The following is a 12,043-nucleotide window of genomic DNA, read 5'->3' as shown; positions in this document are numbered from 1 at the left end:
GTACTCAATGATCTTTAAGGTCTTTTCCAACCAAAACAATTCTGTGACCATTCTTGGCTGGCTTGTGTGGAGCCTCATGTGCACCATGTCACCATGACTCATTTATATTCTTGAAGCATAGGATTTTTGTAAGCAAAAGAGTCTTCTTCTTGTGTTTAAGAACCTGCTTGTGGTCTTGCAGGGTGTAGATGCTGGATTAGAGGGTCTGAGTGTGAAAATGCCAGAAACAAGAAAGATTTCTCTGTTTTTCTGCCCAGCACAACTCCTGGTGTCTTTCCCAGTCCCACCTCCTTATGGCCATTTTTCTCTCCTGCTTCTTTGCAGACATGGAATGTGCAGATGTGCCTTTGTTAACTCCCAGCAGCAAAGAAATGATGTCTCAGGCATTGAAAGCCACCTTCAGCGGCTTTGCAAAAGAGCAGCAGCGCCTAGGAATCCCCAAAGGTAAGGCATGGCTGCCCAGGGAGCCCCAGGGAGGGTGGCCTCCTGCCTGGCTGCTCCTCTCCCCAGCTGATGTTCCTCTTCGTGTAGTTTTGCCTCATTTCTTGGCAGCTTCAGCTGGAAAAATCTGGACATGCAGGGAAAACCTTTCAGTACCCATTACAAACTACACCTGTCTGACAGATCACGTCTGTCTGTCCTGCTGTGCTGGGTGACCGGTCTGGAGGCTCTAGAGACCTGCTCCTCCTTTGGAGGCAGCTCCAGGACTTCAGTTTGCAAGTCACCTCCCATTTAGACAGAGAAGAAGCAGGAATCCTTCAGTGGAAGCTGATGATAGGGAGAAAGCAAGCCAAATGGGGAAATGGGTGGGAGAAAGTCAGAGGACAGGTGGGATTGCTAAGAGTCCCAAACAAATCCCAATCCTATTCCTTGTAGGAAATATGGCAGCAACAGGGCTGATCCAGACTGGGGATGTGATGCTCCCCCACCACATTTTACCCTTGTTATGCCAGTGGCCTGCCAGTGGGACATTGGGACCATTGCTGGGATGAGGTTGTGGAAGCACAGAGCAGCTGCAGCACTTTTTTCCCTGGGGAAGTGGCTGGTGGTTGCTCACCAGTGGCTCTCTTCTGCACCCAGATCCCCAGCAGTGGACGGAGACACACGTGCGGGACTGGGTGATGTGGGCAGTGAATGAGTTCAGCCTGAAGGGAGTGGATTTCCAGAAGTTCTGCATGAATGGAGCTGCCCTCTGTGCCCTGGGCAAGGAGTGCTTCCTGGAGCTAGCACCTGACTTTGTGGGAGATATCCTTTGGGAACATCTGGAGATCCTGCAGAAAGGTGAGTGCTGGAGGCTCTGGGATCACAGAATCATGGAATCACTGAATCAGTAAGGTTGGAAAAGACCTCAGAGGTAGGAAAAATAGAATAGAATAAACCAGGTTGGAAGAGACCTTCAAGGTCATCATGTCCAACCTATCATCCAATGATCATCAAGTCCAACCTATCACCCAACACCTCATGACTACTAAACCATGACACCAAGTGCCACATCCAAGCCCCTCTTGAACACCTCCAGAGACAGTGACTCCACCACCTCCCTGGGCAGCACATCCCAATGACCAATTACTCTTTCTGGGAAGAACTTTCTCCTCACCTCTAGCCTAAACTTCCGCTGGCACAGCTTGAGACTGTGTCCTCTTGTTCTGGTGCTGGTTGCCTGGGAGAAGAGACCAACCCCCTCCTGGCTACAACCTCCCTTCAGGTAGTTGTACAGAGCAATGAGGTCACCCCTGAGCCTCCTCTCCTCCAGGCTAAACACCCCCAGCTCCCTCAGCCTCTCCTCACAGGGCTGTGCTCCAGACCCCTCCCCAGGCTCGTTGCCCTTCTCTGAAGGCTCTTGCCATCCTGGCTAGCCTGATTTGGGGTCTTTCCAAAGACCTTGGCTCTCCATTGAGAGGTTCACTCCGAGCTTCGATCCCACTAAAAGCAGCTTTCAAAGCCCATCTTCCCATCAGAGTTTCAAATGGAGATCCCAAATGGAAGTGGGATCCAAATCCTGGCACTGCTTGAAAGAGGAAGGGTGTTTGCAGTGGCTGCTTGGCAGGAGTCCACGGTGGGCAGGGACACTCAGCCTGCCTGGAAACCATGGTGGGATTTTCCAAAGCTTTCTTCCTCAGCTCGCTCAGCTCCCGTCATGAATTTTACTACTTCCTCTGGTACAGCTGCATACAACAATCCCACCCCAGTCCCACCCTGATTTCCCATTCCCTGTGTGACCGCGCTCAGGGTGTTCACGTGCGCCGACAGGGTTCACACACACCTTGACTGATCACAGAGTCAGGGAACGGTTTGGGTGGGAAGAGACCTTTAAAGTTCATCTTGTCCACCCCCCCTGCAGTCAGCAGGGACATAGAATCATAGAATCAGTAAGGTTGGGAAAGACCTCAGAGATCATCAAGTCCAACCTAGCACCCAACACCTCATGACTAACCAAACCATGGCTTCAAGTGCCACATCCAATCGCTTTTTGAACACCTCCAGGCATGGGGACTCTACCACCTCTCTGGGCAGCACATCTCAATGGCCAATTACTCTTTCTGGGAAGAACGTCTGCAGCTAGGGCAGGTTGCTCAGAGCCCTAAACAGCCTGACCTGGAATTGTTACAGTGATCAGGCTTCTACCACTGCTCTGGGCAGCCTGGACCAAGGTCTTACCATGCTTGCAGTAAAAAGTTTCTTCCTTCTCTCCAGTCTAAATCTCCCACTTTTAGTTTCAAACCATCCCCCTTGTCCTGTCACAAAAGGCCCTGATAGAAAGCCTGTCCCCAGCTTTCTTTAAACCCTGAAAAGCTACCAGAAAGTCTCCCTGGAGCCTTTTCTTCTCCAGGCTGAACTACACCAACTCTCTCAGCCTGTTCTTGCAGTAGAGGGCTTCATCTTTGCTGTTGCCTCCTCTGGCCCCACTTCAACAGGTCCCTGTCTCTGCTGACTCCAGATCTGGCCCCAGCACTGCAGGGGAGGTCTCAGCAGAGCACAGCAGAGGTCCAGAATCCTATCCCTGCCTCTGCTGCCCACACTGCTGGGGATCAGCCCTGGACAGGCTGGGGCTGGGCTGGGAGTGCTTGGTGCTGGCTCCTGTCCAGCTTTGCACCCTCCAGCATCCCCCAAGTCCTTCTCCACAGGGCTGCTTTCCAGCCCTTCATTCCCCAGCCTGTGTTGATAGTAGAGGTTACCTCAACCCACATGTAGAACCTTACACTTGGCAATGTTGAGCCTCATCAAGTTCCCATATCATCATTCTCCAGCTTGCCCAGGTCCCTCTGGCTGGCTCCCATCCCTCCAGTGTGTCAGCTCCTGGGTGTTGGCTCTCACAGTGTGTGGATGCCCAAGAGACACTTAGCCTGGGGTGGTTTTTAAAGAGCAGGTGAAGAGCTTAACACCTTTCACTGGGCCAGGAGCAGCAGCAAACCTGTCTTCATTCTCTAGCTTCCTCTTGCCCAGAGCTGTTTGCTTTCCTGGAATATCCCTTGTGTTGTCATCCTGACCCTGTGTGCTTGTCAGCAGACCTGTGCTGGTGGCAGGAAGAGGGGGGGGGGGGGGGGGGGGGGGGGTTGTGCAAAGATCTGCCTTCCAGGAAACCATTGACAAATGGATGTTAATTGCTGATTACTAATTTTGCTGCTACCTGTGGTTTGCAGAAGGTAAACATGGCTCTTCCCAGGCTCTGGCTGCTGTTTTTCTGACTCTTTGCCTCTGTCCTGCTCTTCTCCTTTCGCATCGGTTTTATTGAGTGCTTGTATCAACAGCCAGCAGCTTAAGCAAACAGAGCAAAACTTTGAGGTCAGGCCAATTTCTCCTTGCTCTAACCCATCTCTTGGAATTTAGCTGTGCCTCCTTGCAGCCCTTCTTCAGCACAGAAAGCCAACCATCTCCTGGGCTGCTTCTCCAGCAGGGCAGGGGAGGGGATTCTGCTCCTGTGGCCTGCATGGGGTTGTTGTGGCCAAAGCGTAGGACCCTGCCCTTGGCCTTGTTAAACCTCATCCCCTTGGCCTGTGTTCATTCTTCTCTTCTTCACAGAAAGAGAGATTGGCCACTGGAATGTGCTGCCCAGGGAGGTGGTGGAGTCACCATCACTGGAAGTGTTTAGGAAGAGACTGGATGAGGCACTTGGTGCCATGGTTTAGTTGATTAGATGGTGTTGGGTGATAGGTTGGACTTGACAATCTCAAAGGTCTTTTCCCGCCTGGTTAATTCCATTCCATTCTATTCCATTCCTCTGCTCAGCTCTGGTGGTAGCTCAGCTCTAATACTGTGCTCAGCTCTGGAGCACCCAGCACCAGAAAGACCTGGAACTGTTAGAGCAAATGCAGAGGAGGGACATGAATCTGATCAGAAGGCTGGAGAATGAAGACAGGCTGAGAGTGCTGGGCTTATTCAGCCTGGAGAATAGAAAGTTCCAGGGTCAACTTGGAGGAGCCTTCCAGTATTTGAAGTGGGCTACAGGAGAGCTGGAGAGTGATTTATAAAGGCATGGAGTGACAGGACAAGGGGCAGTGGCTTCAAACTGGAGGAAGATGGATTGAGATTAGACATTGGGAAGAAATTCTTCCTCATGAGCATGGTGAGGGATTGGAACAGGTTGCCTGGAGGTGTTCTAAGCCAGGCTGGATGTGACCTGGAGCAACCTGGTCTAGCAGGAGGTGTCTCAGCCCATTGCAGGGGATTGGAAATAGATGATCTTTAAGGTCTCTTCCAACCCAAACCATTCTATGATTCTCTGATTTATTTGGGGTGTAACCTCCTGGAGAGGCTTGTGATGGGCAGGAAACCTTTGTGCCTGTTGCAGCTTTTCATCCAAAAGGATGACAATTGATAAAGCTGAAGTTCTTTGTGTCTCAACACTCCTCCTGTAGCCCTGGGAACCAAGAAGTCTCTGTTTTACTGGTGGCTTTGTCACTTCTTGCATAAGCTGAGCCTTGGCTTCTCTGGTGGCTTCTTAACACAGTTCCCAGAAAGGCAATATCTGTGATGTATTTGGAGTGTAGCTTCCAAGAAACAACCAACCTCACCCCAAGCCCTAATTTCTTTTCCCTGTAAGTCATGGGGCTTGTGTTTCTGGTAGCACATCTCCAAACCCCAGACAAGACCTGAGGTGCTGGTGCTCTACAAACATAGCATGGAAAATTGTCCCTGCCCCACACAAGAGGAGCTGGTTGCCTCCACTTGGCAAGTGGGGATGTGAAGCATGAGGAGGTCAAGGTTTCCCCAGGCTCAACCGTGGAGTCAGTCCAGCTTGCCAGCTCCCATCTCTTCCAACTTCTCCAGCCAGCCACCATCATCCCTTGGGGGTGTTGATGCTGGGATTGGTGGTTAACCCCAAAAAGGTTTGGCTTTACCTATAGCTGGGTCATGCTGGGACAGGCTGTGACCTTGCTGTCCCTCCAGCTCCCTTGTGAGAGCTTTCTGAGAGTGACTCATGGACCTCAGTTTAAAAACGGCAGCAGATGGGCGATCCCTGCCTGGATTTGGGTATTTTCAGGCCTTTTTCTATCCCCCCCCATATTCCTTCTTAAAATAACCTCCTCAGTTACCAGCAGTCAGCAGTGCCCTCTGCTTGACTGTAAGCCTAGCTGAAGGTCTCTCCCTTTTCTCTGTGGCCACCCACCCTGTGCCTTGGCAGACACCGTGGGGAGAGGACAAGAACGTTTCTCATCAGGTCTCTCTGTTTGCACAAACCCTCCTCTTGTCAGAGAATATTTTTCCACCCTGCAGTCCCCAGGGGATGGGGCCAAAATTAGGCTCCTCACCAGCAAACGTGCTTTGTCTTCAGCCTGCTTCTCTCCAACCTCAGCAGAAGGCAAACATAACCCCAGGTTGTCTGTGGGGCTTTTTATTTTGGTTCCCTTCTGCAAAGGAAATTAATTCTCCCATGCCAGGACCTCTGCCCACAGGCTGGGCTGGAATGAGTAAGGTGTGCATGGAAAAACTGGTCAGGGTGGGAGCAACGTGGCTTTGACAGGGAAAAGCAAATTCAGCACCAAGCCCAGGAGTACCAAAGTGCTTGGAAAAAGCAACAGAAAGAGGACAATCAATGATTTGAGGTGATCCATGCTCGTCCTGGTGGAGTCACCATTGCTGGAGGGGTTTAAAAGCCAGGGAGATGTGGTGTTGGGGGGCATGATTTCCTGGTGACCTGGCAGTGCTGGGTTAAAGGTTGGACTTGGTGATCTCTTCCAACCAAAAAAAGATCCCATCATTCTATCTTAAATGTCTCTTCCAAGCAAAAGGATTCCATGATAATGTATTAAATGTCTCTTCTAACCAAAAATGATTCCATGATGATATGTTAAAGGTCTCTTCCAACCAAAAGGATTCCATGATAATATCTTGAATGTCTCTCCCAATCAAAGCAATTCCATGATTCTATCTTAAGGGTCTCTTCCCACCAAAATGATTCTGTGACTGCCCAGTGAGTGACACCTCCAGAAAGGCTGCACTTTGGTGTGCTGCCCAAAGGGTCAAGAAACAAAATGACCACGGAATAAGAAGTGAAATGGACTCAAAGAGTCCATGGAGCTGGGTGAGGCATGGTGTGACAAAGCTTTTCTGCACAGGAGATCCTTTGCCTGCACCAGGTGTAAGGGAGAAGGTTCCACCTAGGCTGGGAACTGGTATTAATTTGGGGCTGGAGGAGCTGGTTTGGGTGTCCATTACACTTGGGCACATCTACAGCTGCTCTAAAAATAGCCTTTTTTTGCCAGGAAAACAGTCCTTATATGATTTTGTTCCCCCTGAGCTCAGACCTGGAAGTGTGATAAGCAATCCTCAAGAGAATGAAAGGCAACAGAAATGGAGGCAAGCAAGGAAATGATGCAATTGGTGTTTCAGAACCACCTGGTGCCTCTGGTTGGGAAAGATGTTGCTGTCCTGTTTTGTTGTGTTTAAATTTGGCCCTGTCTGCAGAAAGAGTTCCCAAAGGAACCAGAGTGCATCAAGCACTTGTTTTGGTGGGACTGCTTGTAGAAAACAAGCTCTCCACAAGGCAGCAAAGTGCCCTTGTGGCCAAGAAGGCAAATGGTCTCCTAGGGTGCATGAAGAAAAATGTGGCCAGCATGTCAAGGGAGGTTCTCCTTCCCCTTTATTCTGCCCTAATTAGGCCACATCTGAAGTATTGTGTCTAGTTCTGAGCTCCCCATTTCAAGGGAGACGGGGAACTGCTGTTGAGAGTCCAGCAAAGGGCCACAAAAATGCTGAGGAAAGGCTGAGAGCCCTGGGATTGCTTAGCTTGGAGAAGAGCAGCTTGAGAGGGGATCTGATCAATGCTCAGTGAGAGCTAAAGGGCCCTCAGGGGGCAAGGAGATGGGACCAGACTCTTCCCAGTGGTGCCCAGGGACAGGACAAGGGGCAATAGGCACAGAATGGAACCCAGGAGGTTCCATCTGAATGCGAAGAGAAACTTCTTTGCTGTGAGGGTGCTGGAGCCCTGGAGCAGGCTGCCCAGAGTGGTTGTGGAGTCTCCTGGTGATTCCAAACCCACCTGGACATTAAGATCTTGGGCAAACTGCTGTGAGTGACCCTGCATTATCCAGGGGGCAGGACTGGATGATCTTCAGAGGTCCCTTCCAACCCCTCCCATGCCGGGATTCTGACATTTCACCTCCCAACTCATTTTTATTCCTTTGAACGTCACAGTTTAACCCAGAGAGGAACATTCTAGGAAGTTCAGAGCTCTCTGTGTTCCCTCAAGCCTTGCCAAGCACCCTGTGCCTAGGGCTGTGTAACATTTCCTTCCTTTCCTCTTTGCAGAAGAGGTAAAACCCTACCCAGCCAACGGAGTCAACACGACGTACCCAGAGTCCCGCTACACCTCAGACTACTTTATTAGTAAGTCTCAGCTCTCAGTGGCATTCTGGTGCTTCCAGGCATGGAAGAGCCACCTAACAGATCTGTCCACATCAGGAAGTTGTTGCTGTGGCATGGCAGAGCATGCAGAAGGTGTCCTGTTGTCTTTCCTAGTGTTTGGGGTTTATTTAGAAGCTGGCTGTAATTTTTGGTGGCTGCCTTGAGGTGCTGCAAGCTGACTTTGCCAGCACCTTCTGAAGCTGTAGCTCAGCAGACCTGAAAAGTGACCTCAACTTTTTGGTGGCTGCCTTGAGGTGCTGCAAGCTGACTTTGCCAGCACCTTCTGAAGCTGTAGCTCAGCAGACCTGAAGAGTGACCTCAACTTTTTGGTGGCTGCTTTAAGGTGCTGCAAACTTTACCAGCACCTTTTAAAGCTATGGCTTAGCAGACCTGAAAAGTGACCTCAACTCTCCAGGATTAGGAATGTAAAAAAAAATCTTAGCAAAAAAAGGGAGGGAATAGGGTGAGGAAGGCTGAATTCTGGATTGCTGGATAGCAGCCTAGAAGAAAAGGGCTGAGTCATCAATCTGGACTCCTGCACTTCCCATTGCATATTGGTTTGGGAGTGTTCTTGAAGGGCATTAGAAGTCTGTGATGTATTTCATGAGCCAGCAGAAAGCCCAATTCACTTGGATTGGGATTCCAGACTCTGGCCAATGAGGAGAGGTGGCTGTGGAAATCACAGCCATCAATGAGACTTCTTTGTCTGCTATCTCCTTTGCTGAAACAGTGCTCTTCATGATTTTCCAGCTTTGTCCCACCAGCAGCTTGCTTGAGAGTGGAGTTTGGCCTAAGGCACATTGTTGAGAGTTGAGAATGTCTTCTGTTTGTTGAGAGCTGCAGTAACACTCCATCTCTGTAGCTTTTACTCAGACCCACCCAGTTGTGGTGGGTGTTTTATACCCATGGCAGTCTCCTCTCGCACTGCAGACCCCAAATCTCACAGGGAGACTGGTGGGGGAGGGAGCAATGGTCTGATTTCCTCAAGCTCTTTGGGTCTGGCTTGCTTCCTGACGCTCCCTTTCTGCCAACAGGTTACGGCATCGAGCACGCACAGTGTGTGCCTCCCTCCGAGTTCTCCGAGCCCAGCTTCATCACTGAGTCCTACCAGACCCTCCATCCCATCAGCTCAGAAGAGCTTCTGTCCCTCAAGTACGAGAATGACTATCCCTCAGTCATCCTGCGTGACCCAGTGCAGACAGACTCCCTGCAGACAGACTACTTCACCATCAAGCAAGAAGTTGTAACGCCAGACAACATGTGCATGGGGCGCGCCAGCAGAGGTGAGCTCTGCTGTCCCCCCTCCTGATCCACCCCTACCAGCAGGAGTGCCACCTTCCCTGCTGTAGAGATGGTGCTTTGGGTGACCAAGGCCATCAGAGCACACCTTGGGTCCTGTGTCCAGTTCTGGGCCACTCAGTTTCAGAAAGATGTTGAGTTGCTGGAAGGTGTCCAGAGAAGGGCAACAAAGCTGGGGAGGGGTCTGGAGCACAGCCCTGTGAGGAGAGGCTGAGGGAGCTGGCGCTGGTTAGCTTGGAAAAGATGGAGGCTCAGGGGAGACCTTATTGCTCTCTACAACTACCTGAAGAGAGGTTGTAGCCAGGAGGGGATTGGTCTCTTCTCCCAGGCAACCAGCACCAGCACAAGAGGACACAGTCTCAAGTTGCACCAGGGCAGGTTTAGGCTGGATGTGAGGAAGATGTTCTTCCTAGAAAGAGTTATTGGCCATTGGAATGTGCTGCTCAGGGAGGTGGTGGAGTCACTGTCCCTGGAGGTGTTCAGAAAAGGATTGGATGTGGCACTTGGTGCCATGGTTTAGTTGAGTACATGGTGTTGGGTGACAAGTTGGACTGGATGAGCTCTGAGGTCTTTTCCAACCTTATTGATTCTATGATTCTATGAAATGTCATGAAGCTATTTAGCTGATGAGGTTCAACTCCCAGCTGGATTCTCTGGTGGTTTGAGCTCTACCTGCCTTTCTCTGCAGAGCAAACATGGAGAAGGTCTTTCTTTTCTGCCTGTTTTTACCACATTCTTCAACAGCACAGCGTTGCTGGGGCTGGGGTTTGATGGCAAACTGGAGTTGAAATTGAGATAGGCTTAGGGTTATTGGGAGGACAGACTGCAGTGTGGTTGTCTGAATCTCATTTTCCTAGGAGACCAGGCAAAACCCCACAAATCCTTCACAAGTTCTCACCAGGAATTACTGCCCAAGGCTCTGAAGGGTTTTACTCATGATCCAAAGCCTTTATCCATGATCTCTACTGATTTGATGGCTGCTTGCTCAAACCTGATACCTGTTCTGATGAACCCAAGCCCTGTGCTTCATCAGCAGATGCAGATGCTGTGAGCTGAGTCAGTGACAGAGCTCAAGAACCCCTTGAACCCTTGTACTACAGCCCTGCATCTCCAAATAGTTACAGACACATGATTCCTGTTTGAGCTGATGCGGTTTAAACACCTAAACACTTCTGAGGAGCTGAGCTCCAATGCTTTTGCAATTAGTATCATGAAATCCCGAGCACATGGGGCCCAGATGCTTGATGCAAAGCTCACAGAACATATTCAAGGCAAGAGTTCAACCCACAGACCACAAAGTCACTTACAAAGTGCTAGCATCATCTCCTGCTTCCAGGCAGGGAACCTGAAGCACAGGGAGGAGATGTGACCTGCCTGCCATAGAATCCAGGTGTCCCCATGCCTCAAACTCATCACAGGAACATGTTGCTGTGAGCCAAGTTTGATGCTGGACATCTAAACTCACTCAGCCAGCAAGGAGAGCTGAAGATGTGCTGGCTCCCTGTGAAAGCCACAGGCTGTTTGCAGGTCTGCTCCATCTCAGTGCAACCCTCCCCCTTTCTTTTTCCGAGCTGGGAGAGTGAATGGTAGGAAAGTTGTTATTTGTGTCATTACCTCTGCTCCTGCTGGCTGAGTATTAAATGAGAGGTGATTTGGATGGGATGATGAGCCAGGGGAGACAGTAATGTTATCATTTTAGGTAAGCTCCTCTTCCTGGGGGTTGTTTTGCTGGCTCTTTCAGCAGGATCTTCCCCTTTTCTTGACCTTGCCTCTAACATAGGTGATTTCATAATCCCTCTCCCTGGCACGCAATGATTCAGGCATGCTTTTGCAATTCTACCTTGAGCCTGTTCTCACTGGCAAGCCTCAAAAAGCTCCAGGGGAGGGAAGAAAGGGCCCTGAACTCCGTTGTTAACCAGCGCTTGCACATAACGATTGCAGCTGAAGAAATCGGACGTCCATAGAATGGTTAAGGTGGGAAAAGGCCCCAAGATCATTGAGCCCAACCATCCACCCAACACCTCCATGGCCACTAAACCATGTCCTGAAGTGCCATCTCTGCACTTTTTTTGAAGACCTCCAGGGATGGGGATGCAACAACTTCCATGGGGAAGTTCCAGGCCTTGAGAACCCTTTCAGTGAAGAAGTTTCTTCTAATATCCAACCTAAACCTCCCCTGGTGCAGCTTGAGGCCATTTATTCTTCAGTATGACTCTGGTAAAACTCTGGAACAAGTTGCCCAGGGAGGTTGTGGAGACCTCCTCCCTGGGGGTGTTCAAGGCCAAGCTGGATGAGGCCTTGAGCAACCTGATCTAGTGGAGAGGCATCACTGCCCATGGAAGGGGATTGGATCTCTTAAGATCCCTTTCAACCTAAACCATTCTGTGGTTCATAGTATCAGTCAGGGTTGGAAGGGACCACAAGGATCATCTAGTTCCACCCCCCCTGCCATGGGCAGGGACACCTCACACTAGATCAGGCTGGCCAGAGCCTCATCCAGCCTGGGCTTAGACACCTCCAGGGATGGGGCCCCAACCACCTCCCTGGACAACCCATTCCAGGGCTTCACCACTTTCATGGTGAAGAACTTCCTCCTCACCTCCAGCCTGAATCTCCCCACCTCCAGCTTCATTCCATTCCCCCATGTCCTATCACTACCTGGTTCTATGATTTTCTATTTCTCTATCACTTGTTACTAGGGAGAAGAGACCAATCCCCACATGGCTCCAAACTCCTTTCAGGGAGGTGTAGATAGCAATGAGGCTTCCCCTCAGCCTTCTTTTCTCCAGGTTAAACATCCCCAGTTCCCACAGCTGCTCCTCACCAGCCCTCTGTTCCAGGCCCTTCACCAGCTCCATTGCCCTTCTCTGGACCCACTCCAGCACCTCAATGTCCTTCC

The 12,043-nt window shown here is 50.5% G+C and overlaps 1 protein-coding gene across 2 annotated transcripts in view; it reads left to right on the top strand.

Annotated features, from left to right (window-relative positions):
• ETS1 (ETS proto-oncogene 1, transcription factor) overlaps nucleotides 1-12,043 on the top strand; it is an 85,051-nt gene that overhangs the window by 55,193 nt on the left and 17,815 nt on the right. For both annotated transcript variants that reach the window (XM_009906480.2, XM_009906482.2), the window contains 4 exons: nucleotides 325-444; nucleotides 1,081-1,281; nucleotides 7,750-7,827; nucleotides 8,880-9,128. In XM_009906480.2, the coding sequence (XP_009904782.2) occupies nucleotides 325-444; nucleotides 1,081-1,281; nucleotides 7,750-7,827; nucleotides 8,880-9,128 (648 nt within the window). The remainder of the gene's footprint in view (nucleotides 1-324; nucleotides 445-1,080; nucleotides 1,282-7,749; nucleotides 7,828-8,879; nucleotides 9,129-12,043) is intronic.

The sequence above is a fragment of the Dryobates pubescens genome, chromosome 34 (genome assembly GCF_014839835.1).
Source record: "Dryobates pubescens isolate bDryPub1 chromosome 34, bDryPub1.pri, whole genome shotgun sequence".
Classification (NCBI taxonomy): Eukaryota; Metazoa; Chordata; class Aves; order Piciformes; family Picidae; genus Dryobates; species Dryobates pubescens.
Note: the sequence above shows the minus strand (reverse complement) of the source record. Positions and strands in the feature narration are given on the sequence as shown.